The sequence below is a fragment of the Camelus bactrianus genome, chromosome 4 (genome assembly GCF_048773025.1).
Source record: "Camelus bactrianus isolate YW-2024 breed Bactrian camel chromosome 4, ASM4877302v1, whole genome shotgun sequence".
NCBI classification, from domain to species: domain Eukaryota; kingdom Metazoa; phylum Chordata; class Mammalia; order Artiodactyla; family Camelidae; genus Camelus; species Camelus bactrianus.
The window spans coordinates 46,311,510-46,331,432 of NC_133542.1; the positions used below are offsets into that span (position 1 = coordinate 46,311,510).

The window sequence follows — 19,923 nt, forward strand, 5'->3', positions numbered from 1 at the left end:
ATTCTTCTGTGTTTTCTACACATACAATCCAATAATGACTGTTCAATTTCCTTTCCAACCTGTCTTGTCTTACTGCACTGACCAGGACCTCCAGCACAGTGCTATTAGATACAGTGAGAGAGGCAGTTTTGTCTTATTCCAAAACTGGAAAACTTCCAGCATTTCACTGTTAAGTATGATGTTGGCAATAGGTTTTTTGTAGATCCCTTTAGGAAATGAAAGGAGTTCTCTTTTTTTGGTAACTCATAAAAAGTTTATCATAAATGGATGTTTAATTTTATCAAAATTTTCTGCATCTATGAGATCATGACTTTTCTGTTACTATGTGAATTACAATAATTGTTTTTTGGAGGTTTTAAACCAATTTTACATTCCTAATAGAATCATGTCATACTGCATTATTCTATGTATTGTTGGAGTTGGTTTGCTAATATTTTGCTTAGAATTTTTACATCTGTGTTCTTAAGTGCAATTAACTGTATTTTCCATTTTTATAATGTCCCTATCAAGTTTTGTTAGAGATTGTGCTAGCCTCAGAAAATGAATCAGGGAGTGTTCTTTTTCTGTTCTCTACAAGAGTTTCTGTAAGATTGGTGTTAGACGCCTTCTTTAAATGTTTGTTAGAATTTGCTAGTTAGCCAACTGAACTTGGAATTAGATTTCTTGAGTAGTTATGGATTTGTCAGATTTTCTGTCTTTTCCTTATTTCTAACAAAAGAATCTTAGAACATATATAAGGACGATCTCATTCTGAAACTCACAGGCAACAAAAGAAAAAAACAGATGAATTGGATTACTTCAAAATAAAAACAGCAGTGCAACAGAATGAAAAGGTAACCTATGGAACAGGAGAAGATATTTGCAAATCATGTCTGATAAGAGGTTAATATCCAGAATATACAAAGAACTACAACCAAACAAAAACAAAAACTCGATTATAAAATGGGCAAAGGACTTACATAGACATTTCTCCAAAGATGTACTAATGTCCAATAAGCACATGAAAAGATGCTCAACATTACTAGTCAGGAGAGAAATGCAAATCAAAACCACAATAAAATACTACCTACCTCACACTCATAGGGATGGCTACTATTAAAAACAAAAACCATCCAGTGTTAGCAAGGATATAGAAGACTAGAATCCTTGTGCACTGTTGGTAGGAAGGTAAAATGGTGCAGCCACTTTGAAAAACAGAATAGCGGTTCCTAAAAACATTAAAATAGAAATGATCCAGCAATTCCACAGCATATACCCAAAAGAATTGAGAGAAGGGTCTAAAAAGAGGTATTTATGCACCTATATTCCTGGGAGTACTATTCACAACAGGCAAAATGTGGAAGCAAACCCAAGTGGCCATCCATGGTTGAATGAATAAACAAAATGTGTTATATACAAACAATGGGATATTATTCAGCCTTTAAAAGGAAGGAAATTCTGAGACATGGATGAACTTCGACCATACTACGCTAAATGAAATAAGCCAGTCACAAAGACAAATATTGTATGACTCCACATATATGAGGTACACAGAGCACTCAAATTCATAGAAACAAAAAGTAGAAGGGTGATTGCCAGGGACTGGGAGGAGAAGAGAATGAGTTATTATTTAGTGGGTATAGTTTTTGTTTTGCAAGACAAGAACTCTAGAGACTGGCTGCACAATGTAACACTACTGATCTGTACACCTAAAAATAGTTACGGTAAATTTTAAGTTGGGCATATTTTACCACAATTTTTTAAAATTCTCATTACAGCAACAAAAGGAATGTTTTAAAATATATAAACCAGATGTCACTCCTTTTCTTAAAACCTTCCAAAGCCTTCTCATAAGAGACAAAATAAAATCTAAACTATTTTCCCTGGCTTACCAAGATTCTCTTGCACTGATCTGTACTGACCTCTTCAACCTCATCTCATACCACTTCCACCTTCATCCACCTTATGCACATCAGCTTTCTTTTGGTTTGCATGATATTTCTAGCCTTGGGGCCTTTGCACTAGCTGTTTCCTCTCCCTGGAATGTTCTCCTATGACCCAAGTTTTCTTGATTTGTTCTTTCTCATCATTCAGACTGTCACCTTCTTAAAGGCCTTCCCTAACACCTAATCTAGAGTAGCCAACTTCCCAAGTACTTGCATAGTACTTAAAAGTATCTGATTATTTACTGGTTTACATATACAGTTCATTTTCTGCCCCTTCCACAAAAAATAAGCATGAAAAGAACTTCCTGGTCAGTCTTTTCACCATGGTATCCTGGTGATTCAACAATGCCTGGCACATAGTAGACATTTATAAATATTTGCTGAATGAATAAATGCATAATATTTTTAAATGACTTAAAGCTCCACAAGTAAAGACAAGAAAAATAAATTACCATGTATCCTTGTGGTGGAACATCATGCAGCCATCTTAACTGATGTTTCATGTATATCTAATGTGCAGATTATATTTTCAAGGATGGCCATAATAAGCTCCCTCATCCTTTATTCTCTTCTTATTATGTACACATTCCTACCTAGTGGTGGGATTGATACTCTCTCCTCTTGAATTTGGGCAGGCCCATGACTATGGTGGAAGTGAGGCTTTGTGACTTCTGAAGTTAGGTCATAAAAGGCCATACAGCATCTGCATGGTCCTCTTGGGACAGTCACTCTTAGAATCAAGCTGCCACACTGTGAGGAAGCCCATGCCACCTAGCTGAGCACGGGAAACCCCAGAACCATGAAAGATACAAAAAATATGCTTTGCATCACTGAGTTTTAGGATAATTCATTACATAGCCACAGATAATCAGAACAGTTTAGTTTTATTATCCAAGCAGAGAATGCAAAGAAAAATTTGAAGGAAAAAAATGCATATTAAGAGTATTATCCATAACATTGTAAACTGACTATGCCTCATTAATAATAATAAAAAAAAACAAATTAATAAAAATAGATCTTATCACTGTCCAAAAAAAAGAAGAGGGGGGTGTTATCTATTGAAAGATGGTGAGTTTACTTATGACATGGGTCTATTTCTATTTCCCCACATTTCCCTAACTATATAATGCACAAGGGTCAAACAATAAAAGGATCTTTGACTTTTTTTTTAACTGATCATACAATATTTAGGAATGGTCAATAAACATAAAAAGACGCTCAGCTTACTTAGTTATTAGAGAAATGCAAATTAAAACCAAAATGAGATGCCACTTCACACTACAATGGCTATAAAGATAACTGGGAAAATAAGTTTTGGCAAAGATGTGAAGAAACTGGAACCCTCAAGCATTTATTTGCTGGAATGCAAAATGGTGCAGCCACTTTGGAAAAGCCTGGCAGTTCCTCAAAATGTTAAAAATCTATCATGTGACCAATAAACATCCTTACAGGCAAACGTTCACAGCAGTGTTATTTACAATAGCTAAAACATGGAAATAAATAACCACTAACTGACGAATGGATAAATAAAATGTGCTAGATCCATACAATGGAATATTACTCACCCATAAAAATGAATGAAGTACTGATAGATGCTACAACATAGACAAACCATGAAATTATCATGTTAACTGAGAGAAGTCACACACAAAAGGCCACATATTGCATGATTCCATTTATATGAAATGTGCAGTATAGGCAGATCCATAGACAGAGAGATTAGAGGTTGCCAGGAGCTGGGAGAGAAGGAATAAAGGGGAGTAATTGCTAAAGGGTATGGGTTTTTTTTGGGGGGGGGGGGTGATTAAAATGTTCTAAAATTAGATGGTGGGAATAGTTACACAATTCTTTGAATATACTAAAAACCACTGTTTGCAAAGATGAGACTTTTTTTTTGATGAGACATTTTTATACAAATATAACTTTTTAAAGTCCCGTTAAAACTAAAATTCCAATTGCTGTTACTTCTGGGGAGAGGGATTGAAGATAGTGCTGCGTATCTTTTTACAATCAACATGTAGTTTTATAAAAACTAAAAACTTAAAAGATTAAGATAAAAGGAAGTATACAGTCATAGAAGAAAAACCAGTAGCATGTTTCCCACCTTTCTGAAAGCAGTCTCTGTGGGATTACCTGTACGCAAACTGGATTGGTGTCTTCTTCCATGACAAATGGACTGAAGGCTAGCACAAGGAAGTTTTGTCCAGAAAAGACTTCTGCTCTGAGTAGTCACTCACATACCGGCAGTTCAGAAAGAATTCTCTCATTTCCTTCTCTCAAATGGCCAGCCTTCCTGTAAGTATACCAAGCCACTCTGGAAAAGTATACCATTGAGGCTACAAATTAATTCATCTCACTTGAAGGAATAGTCTCCTTTTATCAAACTGTTCAATGTTTTATCTCATCCTCAGGACAGGTGACCCCATGCCAAGCTTGTTCTTGCTCTGAAGATATGACTATTTAATCCTAAGGTGACATTAGCTGAGTTAGGTTAATTTCAGTATCTAAGTGAAACAAATACACTCTCACAATCAATCACATTTTTGTGTTATACTTTCTATTTTTAAAGTATACTTCTACATAACCATCACATTTGATCAGTGCAATACAGTAACACACAATGGGAGGCTTCTTATAAAGACACATAGAATTTTGAGTATGAAGCAGGGCAGGGGTGTTGGGTTAGAGAAGCCTGGAGTAATAGTAGTAAACAGTCATGAATCACAATGGAGGCCAAAAGAGGCTGGGCAAGAAAAAACTGACCGGCAAAGACTGCCTGACAACTGACTTGGTTTCACTGTGATTCCCTAGGACCTTCTCTGCTTGAAGATAAACTTTGCTCTGAGCATGTCACAGTTGAGTGGGTGAAGCTAAGATTTCTTCAGATGGTCAAGCACAGACTCTGGAGTTAGGTTAGCCTGGGAGTGAATCCCAGTTTTACTACTTACTAATTGGGCAAATTACTTAATCTTCGTCTCACAGTCTTTATCCACAAATGAGGATAAAACCACCCCTATTTTAAATCCCTGTTGTGACTACCCTGTTTTAGTATATATATATACTAAAACAGGGTATATATACTCCTATATCCCTTCCCTGATCTATTATTCTTCATAACACAAATGAACTAACAATTTCTTTACTTACCGTCTTGCCACCTCCCTAACCCACTTAACATAAAGCAAGCTTCGTAAGAGTAAGAATTCCTGTCTGTTTTGGTCAATGCATTGTCCCCAATGCCTAGAACAATGCTCAGTATATAGTAGATACTCAAATATATAATAAATAAATGTTTGCTACCTGGAAATTGTGGGCTATGACATTATGAATGAATATAAAAATATTGCTGGAGGGCTTGTGTGAATTGCTAAGCCCAATATAAACTGATAATATGAAAGTTTGTAACTCACAGTATTTAATAGTAAACCTCACAGCTGGAATCAGCACTGTAAGGTGTAAAAACCAATGAACATCAGCAGAGAAACTTAAGTTGGAAAACAGGCCAAACCATGGAATTTGGGGACTTGCCACCATTTCCAAGATTGTAGAAGGGAGGTCCAACAAATGGACTCACCCTCTTTCTCCTTGCCTGAACCCTAGTTCCACCACCATCACACACAGATTAGTTAAAATTAAGACAACTTTTAAGAAAAATCGCCTTTTGTTCCCAAATCTGAGAAATGGACCATGCCTGAAAGTGTGGATAATAAGCAAAGCATCAACATGTGTTATGACAGTGTGTTCAGAATAGCTAGACAATTATTTTACACGGCTTGCATCAGAGATAGAAGATCTGATCTAGCTCCAGCCCTGCACGGTGACTCCTGAACAAGTCTTTTCTCCCACTAGGGTTACAGGTTCCAAGTTTATTTTTAAAAAGAAGGTTGAATTAGCTGTGCTCTAGAATCCCTTCACTTCTCAGAGAGAGGGGGAGGGAGGGAGGGATGGAGGGAGAGAGAACACACACACCCAGGTTGTTAACGCTTTGCAAAACCAACACCCATTTATCATAGAAAGAAGTCAGAAACTGCTGCAAACACAGAGGTCTGATTCTTATCTTATCTATCCACCACTCGCCTCCCAGAATGATGTCTAATGATCCTATTCAAAGCTGTAATCTGTACCATCCAACTCTTAGTGGTCCTCATCCCACTTACTCTGCTGTACATTTTCTTTAACCTACTGTGCTTACTGTAACATACTATAAAATTTATGTATTATGTTTATTTTTATTGTCTGCCTCCCCCAGTTAGACTACATAGTCATAAAAAAACAGTAATCTTTGTTTTGTATCCTGATGTATTCCCGAAGTGCCAAGAAACATAGCTGCCAATCAACAAATATTATTTGCTGACTGAACCAGTTGAATTATAAACAGAGTCAAGAGACCCTAATCCATTCTCTCCATTTCCCTCTGGGAAACAATCATATGTATATCCTTCGTAGGCAGGAGAGACAGGAAAGCAATTTCTGAGTTCTCTGATCTGCTGATCAAGTGACAAAATCCCTTAAAATTTCTCTTCCCCCTCCCAATATATTTCAGGAAAGATCCCATCTCCTAAAAGCATAAATTCAGTCATACAAAGATTCAGAAATTAAGAGGAAAACCATTTTAAAATAGATGAAAAATATCTGGCAGAGGTGGACAGAAATCTCATCTCTAGATGCTAAACCTAGAGACAGAACAGAGCATAGTCTGGTTTCTCCACCATAAACAAACATGAATAGAGGCATATTATACTTAGCAGGGAAAAGAAAATTTAACTTTCTAACATCTTTACAATTATGAAATGCAATTGTTTATAATATTACTGACCTAAAGTGATTTTACCTTTCCCTTCTATCACTAGTCTTATTTTCAAATGTTCATTTCTAAAATCTGGTACACTTAATTTCATGGAGCTAACTATATAGTCTAGAAGTCTCCTTCAGTGGCTTGCTTCTAAAAGAAGTTAAAAATTAAACCCTCTGGATTACTCTAATAATAAAAGAGAATCTGGAATGCTAAAAGCATACCACTTTCTCTGTAAATAGACTGAAATCTGACTGAGCAAAGCTCAGAGACAAAACAGCACACCGAACAAAGAAGGCCATTTGGAAAATCCCAATGATGAACCAACTTCTTGATTGAGCTCCAAAAGGATGAGGGAGGAGGATCTTGATTAAAACAGCAGAGAAAAAGATCGCTTGGATTGGTCTGCCTGGGGAAACTACCAAGGGAGTGATAGATTCCTGCATACGAGACACAGGAAATGGGAGGGAAACCACTGGAAACTGATGATGGAAAAGAATAAATTTAAGCCCATCCAATATTAGCTGCCAGATGTTCCAAACACCAAGCCCACATTAGTAACTACTGCAAGGGTTGGGCCATCAAGGGTACTGATGTGTACTGGAAAGCCCCTCAAAGACCAGTTTCTTTAGAGATAAAAAGAACAGAAACAAAATACCAAAATGAAACAAAACTACCAAAAGTTAGGACCTGATTTTAAAAACAAAACAGGCCCAATGCACGTTTCTTTTGCATGAATCAGACAGGTTCCATGCTCAATCCTCAACATTTAGATCAAGCTTTGGAAACAGAGCCAAAAAAAGTAAGTATGAGAAGAAACTACAATACAATCTACTACAGAAACAAACCAAATCAGAATGTTTAAGATATTTCAAATTAGAAACAGAAATTGCTGAGATACTTATCAGCTTTGGGAGCGCCTGTTCATATATTAAGATAATCCATCCAGGCTGTGCAGGAAAAGAGGAAGCATGGTGACAGAGAAAGGGATGGGGGCAAGGAAATGGAAGGTTTATTAGGAGTCCAGCCCACATCCTGAGAAATTATCCTCAAGTTTTCTGGAGCAGTCTAATAATCTGGCACACAAACCAGCAAGGCCCTCTGCCATCACAACATTGTGCTCCCCAAGTCACACTCTCCTCGCCCTCCGTCCAGAGTTAGGCAAGTGAATTCAGCAACATAAGGGCAGCATGCATTTTCACCATTGTAGACATCAACACGGACCTCACCTTGTCACTGTCATCATGACAAATGTGGTCGTGATGGATGGACTGGCACTGAAAAGAAGCACCAACACTACCTACAAGAGAAAGGGAGGAAAAATTAAGATGCAATAATTCCTTACATTTAAACTGCTTTACCAATTAAAAGTGCCTTTATATCCATTATCTCATCGAATCCTCAACAATTCTCGGAAGTAGGAAGGATGGGGATTGTTATTGGTGCAGTTTAACTGAGCAAAACAAAACACAGGAGAGGCTGACTTGCACAAAACAGCAGTCAGTGAAATGGCAGGTCTGAAACCACACCCCATTATTCAAACTCCTAATTCAGTACTTTCCAGTACATGGAGTGGTTAGTTTTCAGAGTAGGGCCACCTAAATAAGCACAACAGCCTTCATTAAGGCAAACTCCTTTTAAGAAAAAAATTATACTACTTTTCAGACTACACATACCTTCCCTGAGAAAATAACTGACCTTATAAATTCTCAGTATACAAATAACAAAATCTAATACACATTCACAAGATTATAAATAGGTTTTTATTACTTTAGAAAGTGCACATTTTTAATATAACCAACCGTTTGTTAATTTGAAGATCTCCTAATAACTCCTCTAATAATGACATTTCTAAACAACAGGAAAATAAATAACTATTCAATAAATGATTAGAACAACTGATTAGCCATTTGAAAAAAAGCTTTAGCTCCTACCTCACCATACAGAAGATGGTAGCTCAAAGATCTGTGTGAATGTAAAAAATAAAACTGATTTTAAAAGAAAATGTAGATTTAAAAACTAAACTTGGAGTAAGAAAAACCTTCTAAAAGATGGTACTAAAACAAGAAGCCATAAATGAAAAATGAGCACGCATGAGTGTGGACCAAAGATGAGCAAAACCCCTTCTTTGCTGAGAACTTGACCTTAGGTTAATCCCTGTTAACCTGATTAAGACAGCATGCCACCTCTGTTACCTGGTAATGTTGCTTACAAAAGAAATGACCAAATCAGTAAACTGCATCTAGACTGGAAGTACAATAAACACTTAGTAGGAAGCCATGTTTTTGAGCTTCTCAGAGCGTGGTGACATGTAATTAGTTAGGCAAGTCCTTTGCAGAGGACCCTGGAAACTATGCCCACGGAGTTCTCCACACCACTCCGTGTGGATTTCCTCTCTCTGAACCTATGAGCTTCTCTCTGAAGCTGTGAGGGCAGCACTTCAGAAAGAATGAACTGCTGCAAGGACTCCCACTGTCGTACTGACAAATTATAGTTTCTGTCCTATATCCTTCTAACAAAGTGTTGCCCAGGAAGACCTACGATGATTTTACCAGTCTAAATGTATAAATGTTTAGTTGAACCTAAGAAGACATTCCACCACCACTCCTGTGGACATTATACTGACAAACACCATATTTGGTAAAATTTATAATGCTATCAATTCAGATGTCCAATCATTCCATGCGCCATTCAGAAAGAATGCAGCCAACCAAACTTTGACACATTTTAATACTAAAAATTTTTATTTTACACTTACTGAAATAACTGTTTTAGACTTGTTTAAAGATAGGTTTTTATCATATATTACTCTTGTACATTCATAAAAAGAAAATGAGAAATAATGAAATTGGCAATAGCAGAGAAATTTATTAAAAATTACAAAGGATTAAAAATTCCTTACTAGATAGATTTATTACCAGTTATTTTCTTTAAATGTACAGAAATAATCCCAGTGACAGTGACTATTCCTAACTTCCCAGTGTAAACTGTCTACAATTCATTTTATATAATATTGATTATAAAATATAAAAAGCATTAAAATGAGAAAACATTAATCTCAAACAAGAATAAAAATAATAAATAAAATTGCAGCATACAATATATATACACACACAGAGTATAGTGACAACACATGTAACATAATGTGTCACCATAAACCATTCATGTTTGCCTAAGGAAAGCCTGATTCCTAAACTAACTCAATCAAAGAAAATTTATCAACAAAGTATTAGATCAAAAAACAATTTTTAAAAGTTTGATCACATTAAAATGATGAAAAAGCATTTGCTAATATTTATTATCAATTTCTATGTTTCAGAAATAAACTTACTAATAAGCTTAGCAAGTGAAAAACTTGCTGGATGACAATTCTAGGAAGGATGAGGAGGGGGAAGGTATAGTTGTCAAAAAGGTATAATTATGGATAATCATAATATAAACCATAGAGTTCTTGCTGATACTGATATCAGTTAACAGCATTTAACATATTCAACAACCATGATTTGGAAGAAAGAATATATATACAACAATGTCCTTAAATACTAAAATCTCCTAGGATAGTAGAATGGCAAATCAAATCACAACGTAAACTGCTGTGTCAAAAATATTGAAGATGTTTTTCAAGGAGTTAGTAAAAATTATACTTTCAGTCTCCTATTAATCTAATATCATATAATAATAAAGTTAGACTGGTGAAAAGAACCCTAAGAGCTGATGATTTTAAGCATACATTAGATAGGTTTCCAAAGAGGTACCAAAACTGACATTTATCTTACTCTTATACAAAACCCTTTTATTTAACATATCATGTTATATGTGTTTCTACTGGATACAATTAAAGAAAAATGAAAACTGTGCTTCCAACAGTTCACATACTACCATCTAGTGACTATGGGGGGACCACCATTTGGGACCATTGTCAAAAACTTGGATTCCATGAGGGCTGGAAAAATGAAGGTTGAGAGACATTATTCAGCAACTTAAAAATCTCTTCCAAAAGAGAGCATTAAAAATAAATAAACAGATAGCCACATACCAAAAAAAAAAAAAAGAACCTAGACACTGACCATACAACTTTCACGAAAATGAACTCAAAACACATCATAGAACTAAATGTAAAATGCAAAACTATAAAACTTCTAAAAGATAAAAGGAAAAAAAATCTAAGTGACTGTTTTGACAATGAGTTTTAGATCTAAAACCAAAGCACCATCCATGAGAGAAAAAAAATTGGTAAGATGGACTTCTTATTAAAATTTAAAACTGCCCTATGAAAGACACTGTTAAAAATAATGAAGACAAAGCCACAGACTAGTAGGAAATATTTGCAAAATGTATATCTGATAAAGGACTGGCATCCAAAAGTATTCATAGAACTCTTAAAACTCAACAGTAAGAAAACATACAACCCAATTTTTCAATGGGCTGGGCTGGGCTTCTCTTTTACCTTTTCCCCTGAATATCAAAATTCACTCCTTTGGCACTAAGGGACAAGCCTTTTGCTGGAAAACAATGCAGAACCATCCTAGAGGTGAATGAATGGACACAAGCACTACTTCCCTCTCGAGCTGTCCCCAACCCACAAGACAAAGGATATAGACAAGATCACCCAAACTGAACTCCTAAAGAATAAAATACAGGTCTCAAGGCAACTCTGAATAAGGTAATCAGAGAAAGGAGTACACAGCTGCAAAAGAAGAAACTTTTCATACTAAAATAAGGGGGCCAATTTTTGAAACTTAAAAGAATCTAGCCAAACATTCTACATTAAATGACAGTGTTTACCACGAGTTTTCTGATTTTTTTCAAAATACACTTTATAAAGTTATTATTCCTGCTCGAGAACCTACCCTGGCGCTCTAACTCATGCCATAAAGTCCATGTCTGACCCCTCCTCTGTGAAGAAGGTGGCAGTATGCTTCCCTGCAGACAAAGCTTGTTCTTCCACCTGGCAAGGGAGCGCTCAGTGCTCTGCTCACACCAGCACGACAGCTCTCACCTATTTAGCTTCTTAACCTGGGACCCAAGACTTACATGAACAATAAAATTTTAACTTTATTTTCCTTCACTTGAAACTGAAATGTAAAACTCCACTCTATTATGAACATAGGAACAAATCACATTAGGACTGACAGGACCTGTGACTTTGTCCCTAATAAAAACCACATATATTTTCATATAATACAGTTGCTGCTGATATTTCAGATATACTGAAATATCATTTATACTTATCACTACTTTGAATTTACAACAGCATTAGGCCCACTGCTAGAATGTGTTATTTAATGCGTTAATAAGGATTCAAATATATTTTTATCACAAATTAGTTTTTAATACTTTGATAACTACCGTGTTTTCCTTTATAATCTCATGTGTTTTATTTTATCCAATTAAAAATATTCTCCTAGAAAGGGGCCTATAAACTTCATCCAATTACCAAAGGAGGGGGGAGGGTATAGCTCAAGCAGTAGAGCGCATGCTTAGCATGCACGAAGTCCTGGGTTCAATCCCCAGTACCTCCTCCAAATATAAATAAGTAAATAAACCCAATTACCTCCCCCTCATAAAACAGAAGGGGAAAAAAAGCAAAACGTGATTACCAAAGGAGTCCATGACACACATCTAAACGATTACAAACCCTACTTTGGCTAGCAGAAGATACTGGGTCCAGAGTAACAAACTAGATAAGAAGCATTATAGGGGGAAAGAGACGAGTAACATTCTAGGAAGAGTCAGGCAAATATGTGAAATCAAGGGAAGAGAACAGAAGTGAGGACTCAAGTCAGGGTGTGAAGCCCAAAGTTTAGAATTAGGGAACACAAAGAGGTCGAGTTTGAAACAGTGGGGGAAGTGGAGAAGTTTCAGAGCAACTGCCATGAATATCAGCTAGAGTCTTTAGTCCTCAGAGGAAGGTAGAGAGGTAAAGCAGAGACACTGTCACGTTTCCAGAGACCACTACACTGCAAAATCCAACAGTCAATTCTGAATCCTTGTCTTTCTTGACCTACTGGGACCATTTGGCCCAGCTGACTTCACTCTTGTGGAAATGCTTTTCTTCAGTTGGCCTCAGGAAAACTTCCTATATCCCTGACTGCAATTTCTCAGTCTATTTGCTGGATTCTCATCTCCCCAATTTCCAAAGGTTGGAACATCCCAAGGATTAGACCTCAGACTTCTCTTTTCTATCTATATTCACTCCTTTAGGGATTCCAACAAGTCCCATGGCTGATGACTCCAAAATTTTTATCTCCAAGCCCTGACTCCCCCACCTCCCACCCCAAAGAAACCCAGATTTGTATATTCTGCTACCTATTCAATATTGTTTAGATATCTAAGCAGCATCTCAAACACAGCACGTCCAAAACTGAGCTTCTGATCTTCTCCTCTAAACCTACCTCCAGTTTCAGTAAATGGCAGAACTATTTGCCAGCTACTCCAGCCAAAACCTTTTGCATCTTCCTCAACTCCTCCCTTTCACTCACATCCCACAGCTGATGAGTTGGCAAATCCTGCTGGCTCTACTTTTAAAATATGCCTGAAATTTAACTACATAGCATCATTTCCACTGCTGCTACCCAAGCCAAAGCCTGGACTGATGTAATAGTTTCCTAACTAGTGTCCTTAGTTCCACTCTTCCCCGTGAACTTTCCCTACCTCCTCCCCAGTCTGTTCTCCACGTAGTAGCATGAATGACCCTTTTAAAGGTTCAGATGGATTATGACACTCTTCCACTTAAAACCTTGGTTCCTTCTCTCACTCAAAATAAAATCCAATCCTTAACTCCTTGGTCTACAAGGTATCACATGACCTGGCTATCCTACACGTTTCTGATTGTATCTCCTACCACTTCTTTCCTAAAAGGAAACTAGAACACAGTAAACAAACTCCATAGCAAATTATCATGCTAGTATGCAATATACTTAAAACATTGTCAGACAATACCATGAACAGTTCTTTATATGCAGCGATATGGCCTCTTAGTGCCAGGCTCATCCAGAACTCACATCCCCTTTGTTGACAGGCAGCATTGTTTTCCAAATGACAAGCTCTCTCAAGGATAGCTGGAATGTAACTGGACTTTGGCATATTGCTTTGTTAAAAAAAAAAAAAAACAACCACTTGTATTGAGTTTGTGAAACATAAACATACAATCTTTTTATATAAACATCAGAAGAAAAACACTTTGAGATATATGCATATTCCTTGAAATCTAGGTATAAAAAACAAGAGGCATTAAACCACAAAACCGAATTACAGATACTTGGGCAAAATGTGCACATCTCTTTAAAAGTGGTGAGGCTCTTAAAGCTGTCATGGAAGTGTGGCTTCTTGAGCACCGTTAGAATTATTTCTCAATGTGCACATCTGAGATGGGGGTTTGCATTGTAAAGTGAAGTACGAAGTGGAAAAGTGAAGCATTTCCTGAACTCAACAGCTAGCAGCCTGTCACCTCAGAAACAAAGATTTGAGGGTTTAAAAGTGAAAGTTTTAAGCTACAAAATGGGACAGTGGGGAGAACAACAGCACCAACCTGATGCTTTCTGATACCTGTTCTACAGGACCAAGAGCAACAGCTCCCACTGGCCAAAGTTCTACCAGTTTAAGCAAGAAAAGAAAGGTAAGACTGTAGCTGACCAAAACACATCGTATCAACGAAAATCTGGGAGCCCCTTAACGGTAACTTTTTAAAAAGGGAAAAGTAAAATCTCAACTATCACTTCTTAAGGTGTCTATTAAAACAACCTCTCATTTCAAAACTTGGTCATTAAAACCAAAAAATCATGCATTTATCCTACCTTTTAAGGTAACTGAAAGCCCTAGTTCTACCTAATTCTACATTGTAGAAGAATGCCAGCTAATACATATAGAAATTTCAGAATTAGAAAACCATTTTGCCAACCCCAGAAAACTGCTGATTCAGGCAACGGTTATCAAACAGGCTAAAATCATTAGATGAATGGCTGATGGGGGTGTGTAACAGGTTATTTGCAGTTGCAAGGAGAACCTAACCACACTGTTAAGAGACCAAACTCCCATCATCTTAATCCAACGGCCAATTTTAGCATTATTAACAGTGGGGCAACCAGATATGATGTCTAATATGACACACTGTGAAATTCAGACTTAACCTCTGGCATTCAAGCAAAGAATGCGTGGCTCCATAAAACTATTGGATATAATTTCTAGTTTACAGGAAATACAGGGATAGAAGAACAAATGACATCACAAGGAAGCAATCAGATCATCCAAAAGTTGGTTCTGCAGAAGTTCTCAGTAAGTCAGTGTAATTATTATTCTAAAAGGAAAAAGACAGAAACTGTGCTAGATTAAAAGAGATTAAAGGAAATAATCAAATACCATGTGCATGCCAGACTGTATATTAGTTTAAATAAACAAGTTTAAAAGGATTTTGGGGAGAGAACTGGAGAAATATGAATATGGTAAAATTAGAAGAGATAAAAACTTACTGAAATAAAATGTTTAAAAAGGGTAAGGAGGAATATGAATAGTATGATTTCATGATAGCTAAGTAAGTACACATACATGTACATAGATATGTGAAGGAAACATTTAGAAGAATATACACTATGATACTAACAATGGTAATCCCTGGGTGACAGGAAGAAATTTTTTAAATTATTTTTGCTCATCTTTATTTTCTGATTTTCTATGATGCCCATTAAAAAAAGAGCCTAGTTCCAAGTGAGCTCCCAGTATCTCTAGGAATACTAGACCAAATGGGACAAACAGACTTAAGAAAAAAAGGCAGAGGATTCCAACATTACCCCATGACCCCAGGATTCTTGAGGTGAACTATCCATTACCTTCTCTCTCCTTTGAGCTTCTATCCGCAAAATGATCTTGGTGGCAACTATTAAGAAGATGCTCTACTCTGCTAAGATTCAATTGTTAGCCCAAGTTTAGGCAGGGATATTTTTACTCCATTCATGTTGTTATTAAGCTCCAGTCCAAATCTGTAATGGCTTCTGAAAAAAGTACCTTGGAGAAGGCAGTTGAGACCAACCTATGAGCACTTGCCTGGCTTGTTCATGAAATTCCTCAAAGGCGACGTCTCCCTCCTCTCCACCCCATCCTCCCTCAAACACATACAGAGAATTGGGAGTAGAAATATAGAATCACTGACCTGGGCTGGCTCAAGGACAACCCTGGGCAAGTAGGACAAAACCTCATGCCTCAGTGATTTAACCAGAACTTCTTATACACCAATTAAGTATACAAGATGATGATCAAGGCTTGGAACAACTATTGTTCATACATTCCAAGGAGGCCAAGTGGTTAACTTGGGGTCACATGTGGACCAAAATGGAAGCCATGTCTCAGACAGGATCTCCTTGATAATTCAAAGACAGGCTAGCAAAGCAGAATTCAGTCATACATTGTGGCAGATAGATGTACAAGTTCTTACAAAGAAACTGTACAATTTGGATAAAAGATACTAGGTCTCACACTGCTGTTTAGATCCTTTCGGACAATGGGATAGGCCCTTGCACATAGTGGGTATTCTATACAATTTAATTCATTGTTCTGAAATCTGGTTCCATTTTCTAAGGTATTAACAACCCTTCCAAATCAGTCTTTCAAAAACTTAATTAGCCTGCCAGCCACCATGATCCAAATAGTTGATATAGATACTAAAAAGCATTTGAACTCAATACTATTTAAAAAAAAGAAAACTAAACATTTACATTTTTGTTCATTCTACACGAAGACAATAGACATTTTTAAAATCCAGACCCAGGAAATCTGCCTGTACTTTTAAAGCAACTGGCACTGTAATTACTGTCTAAAAGAGACACAACACTTAAGTCTAACTTTCTGGTTCTATTCCCATTTACTGTTTTTTCAGGCCTCTTTTCCTTTCACTCTAGCAGAAAGAATTTTTTAAGTGCCTGATTTTATAGCAGGACACAAAAACATATTGAGCCTTATCCAATAGTTGGCCTGAAGTTTACTAAATTCTGGAACATGATCTCTCTGGGTTTTAATCACATCACTTGCAGTAGCCTTCACAACTGCTGCCTGGATAGCAGAGTCTATGGCACAGCTGCAAAGAAATGTGCCAAGAAGGTTCTGAGTCTTCAAAACCAACTAACAATTTCCATATATCTGCTCCAAAGATTCAAGTATCATCCAACTGATAAAAATCCAACCTTATTTACTTATCTATCCTCAATGTTTCAAGCTTTCTCCAAATGAACTTATAAAACAGACGGCACAGGGGAGGATATAGCTCATATGGTACTTAGTGTGCATGCTTAGCATGCAGGAGGTCCTCGGTTCAATCTCCAGTACATCCTCTTAAAAAACAAACAAATAAATAAATCTCCCCCCCCCTCAAAAAAAGAAAAAAACCAAAAATAAAAACAGATGGCACCATTTTTAGAAATCCTACTTAAAATCTACACAACACTATTAGCTAACACACTTGAAGACATTATTAATGTGAAATAAATGTTGATAAAAAAACATACGAGAAAAAAAGTCACTCTTACTCTGTAAGTGATGATCACCCAATTATTTACTGTTACAGTAAGGTCTTTTTGATACTTCTAACTCAGAAAATTCAATTTCAGAGTCTTGGGATGTTTTATTTTAAACAACTTTGTTGAGATACAATTCATTCACCATATAATTCATCAATTTAAAATGTAAAATTAATTTTTAAGTACATTCACAAAGTTGTGTGACCACTATCACAATAAATTTTTAATTTTTTTAATTTAAAAAAATGGGAGGGATTAGGTTTACTTATTTATTTAATTTTAGAGAGGGTACTGGGGATTGAACCCAGAACCTTTTGTATGCTAAGCATGCCCTCTACCACTTGAGCTATAACCTCCCCATTAAGGAATTTTTTTTTAATTTTGGGGGGGTCCACAATCAATTTTAGAACATTTTTATTACCCTAAAGAGAAACCCAAAGGCCATTACTTCATTTTCCCCTTCCATGAGCCCCTGACAACCACTTATCTAACTTAAATATATGCCTATTCTGGACATTTCATATAAGTGGAATCATAATGTTGTATGTGGTCTTTGTAACTGCTTCTTTTCACCTAGCTTGATTTTTGCCAAGTTCATCCATGTTATAGCATACATCACTTCCTTTTTATGACTAAATAATAGTCCAGTGTATAAATAACCACATTTTGTTTATCCATCAACTGATGGACATTTCAGTCTTATTATGAATAATGCTGTTATGGCATTTGTTTTTGTGTAGATATTTGTTTTCATTTCCTTAGTAGAACTGCTGGGTCATATGTACCTCTATTCAACCTTTTAATAAATTGCCAAAATATTTTCCAAAGTGGCTGCATCATTTTACAATTCTGCCAGCAGTATATAAAGATCCCTCTGGTTGTTTCTTGAGTAGAATGAACCCTGGAGTCAGACATACAGTTCAGTCATTTACTAATATGTGATCTTTGTCAAGTCATTTAACAAATCACATGTGCTCCTCATCTCTAAAGTGGGAACAGTAATATCTACTTACATTACTTCACAGAGCTGTTCTGAGGATTATTATTAAAATTAAATGTATGCTCAGGACATTTTTCAAAGAACTAGAACAAATAATCCTAAAATTCATATGGGATCACAAAAGACTCAGAATTGCCAAATACTGAAGAAAAAGAATGAAGCTGGAGGAATAACCCTCCCAGACTTCAGACAATACCACAGAACTAGAGTAATCAAAACAGTGTGATACTGGCACAAAAACAAACATATGGATCAAGGAACAGAATAGAGAGCCCAGAAATAAACCCACACACCTATGGTCAATTAATCTTTGACAAAAGAGGCAAGAATATACAATGGAGAAAAGACAGTCTATTTGACAAGTGGTGTTGGGAAAGCTGGACAGCCGCATGAAAATCAATTAAATTAGAACACTACCTCACATCATACACAAAAATAAACTCAAAATGGCTTAAAGACTTAAACATAAGACAAGATACCATAAACTTCTTAAAAGAGAACATAGGCAAAACATTCTCTGACATAAATCTTAGCAATGTTCTCCTAGGGCAGTCTACCAAGGTAATAGAAATAAAAGCAAAAATGAACAAAAGGAACCCAGTTAAACTTATAAGCTTTTGCACAGCAAAGGTAACCATAAGTAAAACAAAAAGACAACCTATGGAGTGGGAGAAAATATTTGCAAATGATGCGACTGACAAAGGCTTAATCTCCAGAATATACAATCAGCTCACACAATACAACAAAAAAATCAAAGAACCCAATCAAAAAATGGGCAGAAAACCTAGACAAACATTTCTCCAATGAAGACACACAAATAGCCAACAGGCACATGAAAAAAATGCTCAATATTGCTAATTATCAGAGAAATGTAAATCAAAACTACATTGAGGGAGTACCTCACACCAGTCAGAATGGCCATCTTTTAAAAGCCCACAAATGATAAATGCTGGACAGGCTATGGAGAAAAGGGAACCCTCCTACACTGTTGGTGGGAATGTAACTGGTGCAGACATTCTGGAAAACACTATGGAGATTCTTTAAAAAATCAAAAATAGATTTACCATATGACCCAGCAATCCCACTCCTGGGTATATATCCAGAGGAAATTCTAACTCAAAAAGACACATGCACCCCAATGTTCATAGCAGTACTATTTATAACAGCCAAGACATGGAAACAACCTAAATGTCCATCAACAGATGACTGGATAAAGAAGTTGCGGTATATTTATACAATGGAAGATTACTCAGCCATAAAAAAGAATAAAATAATGCCATTTGCAGCAACATGAATAGATCTGGACATAGTCATAAAAAGTAAAGAAAGCCAGAAAGAGAAAGAAAAATACCATTTGATATCACTTACATGTGAAATCTTTAAAAAAAAAAAAAAAAAAAAGGTGAGAGGACACAAAGGAACTTACTTACAAAACGGAGTCAGACTCACAGACTTAAAAAACAAACCATGGTTACCAGAGGGGAAAAGGAGTGAGAAGAGATAAACTTGGAGTCTGGGGTTTGTAGATACTAACTACTATATATAAAACAGATACACAACGTCATACTGTATAGCATGGGGAACTATATTCAATACCTTATAATGGCTTATAATGAAAAAGAATATGAAAAGGAATATATATATAAGTGAATTACTATGCGGTACACCAGAAATTAACACGACATTGTAAACTGACTATAC

The 19,923-nt window shown here is 36.3% G+C and overlaps 1 protein-coding gene across 4 annotated transcripts in view; it reads right to left on the reverse strand.

Annotated features, from left to right (window-relative positions):
• Window positions 1-19,923, reverse strand: part of RNF38 (ring finger protein 38) — a 113,037-nt gene that overhangs the window by 56,028 nt on the left and 37,086 nt on the right. For all 4 annotated transcript variants that reach the window (XM_074361837.1, XM_074361836.1, XM_074361835.1 and 1 more), the window contains exon 2: window positions 7,947-8,017. In XM_074361837.1, the coding sequence (XP_074217938.1) occupies window positions 7,947-8,017 (71 nt within the window). The remainder of the gene's footprint in view (window positions 1-7,946; window positions 8,018-19,923) is intronic.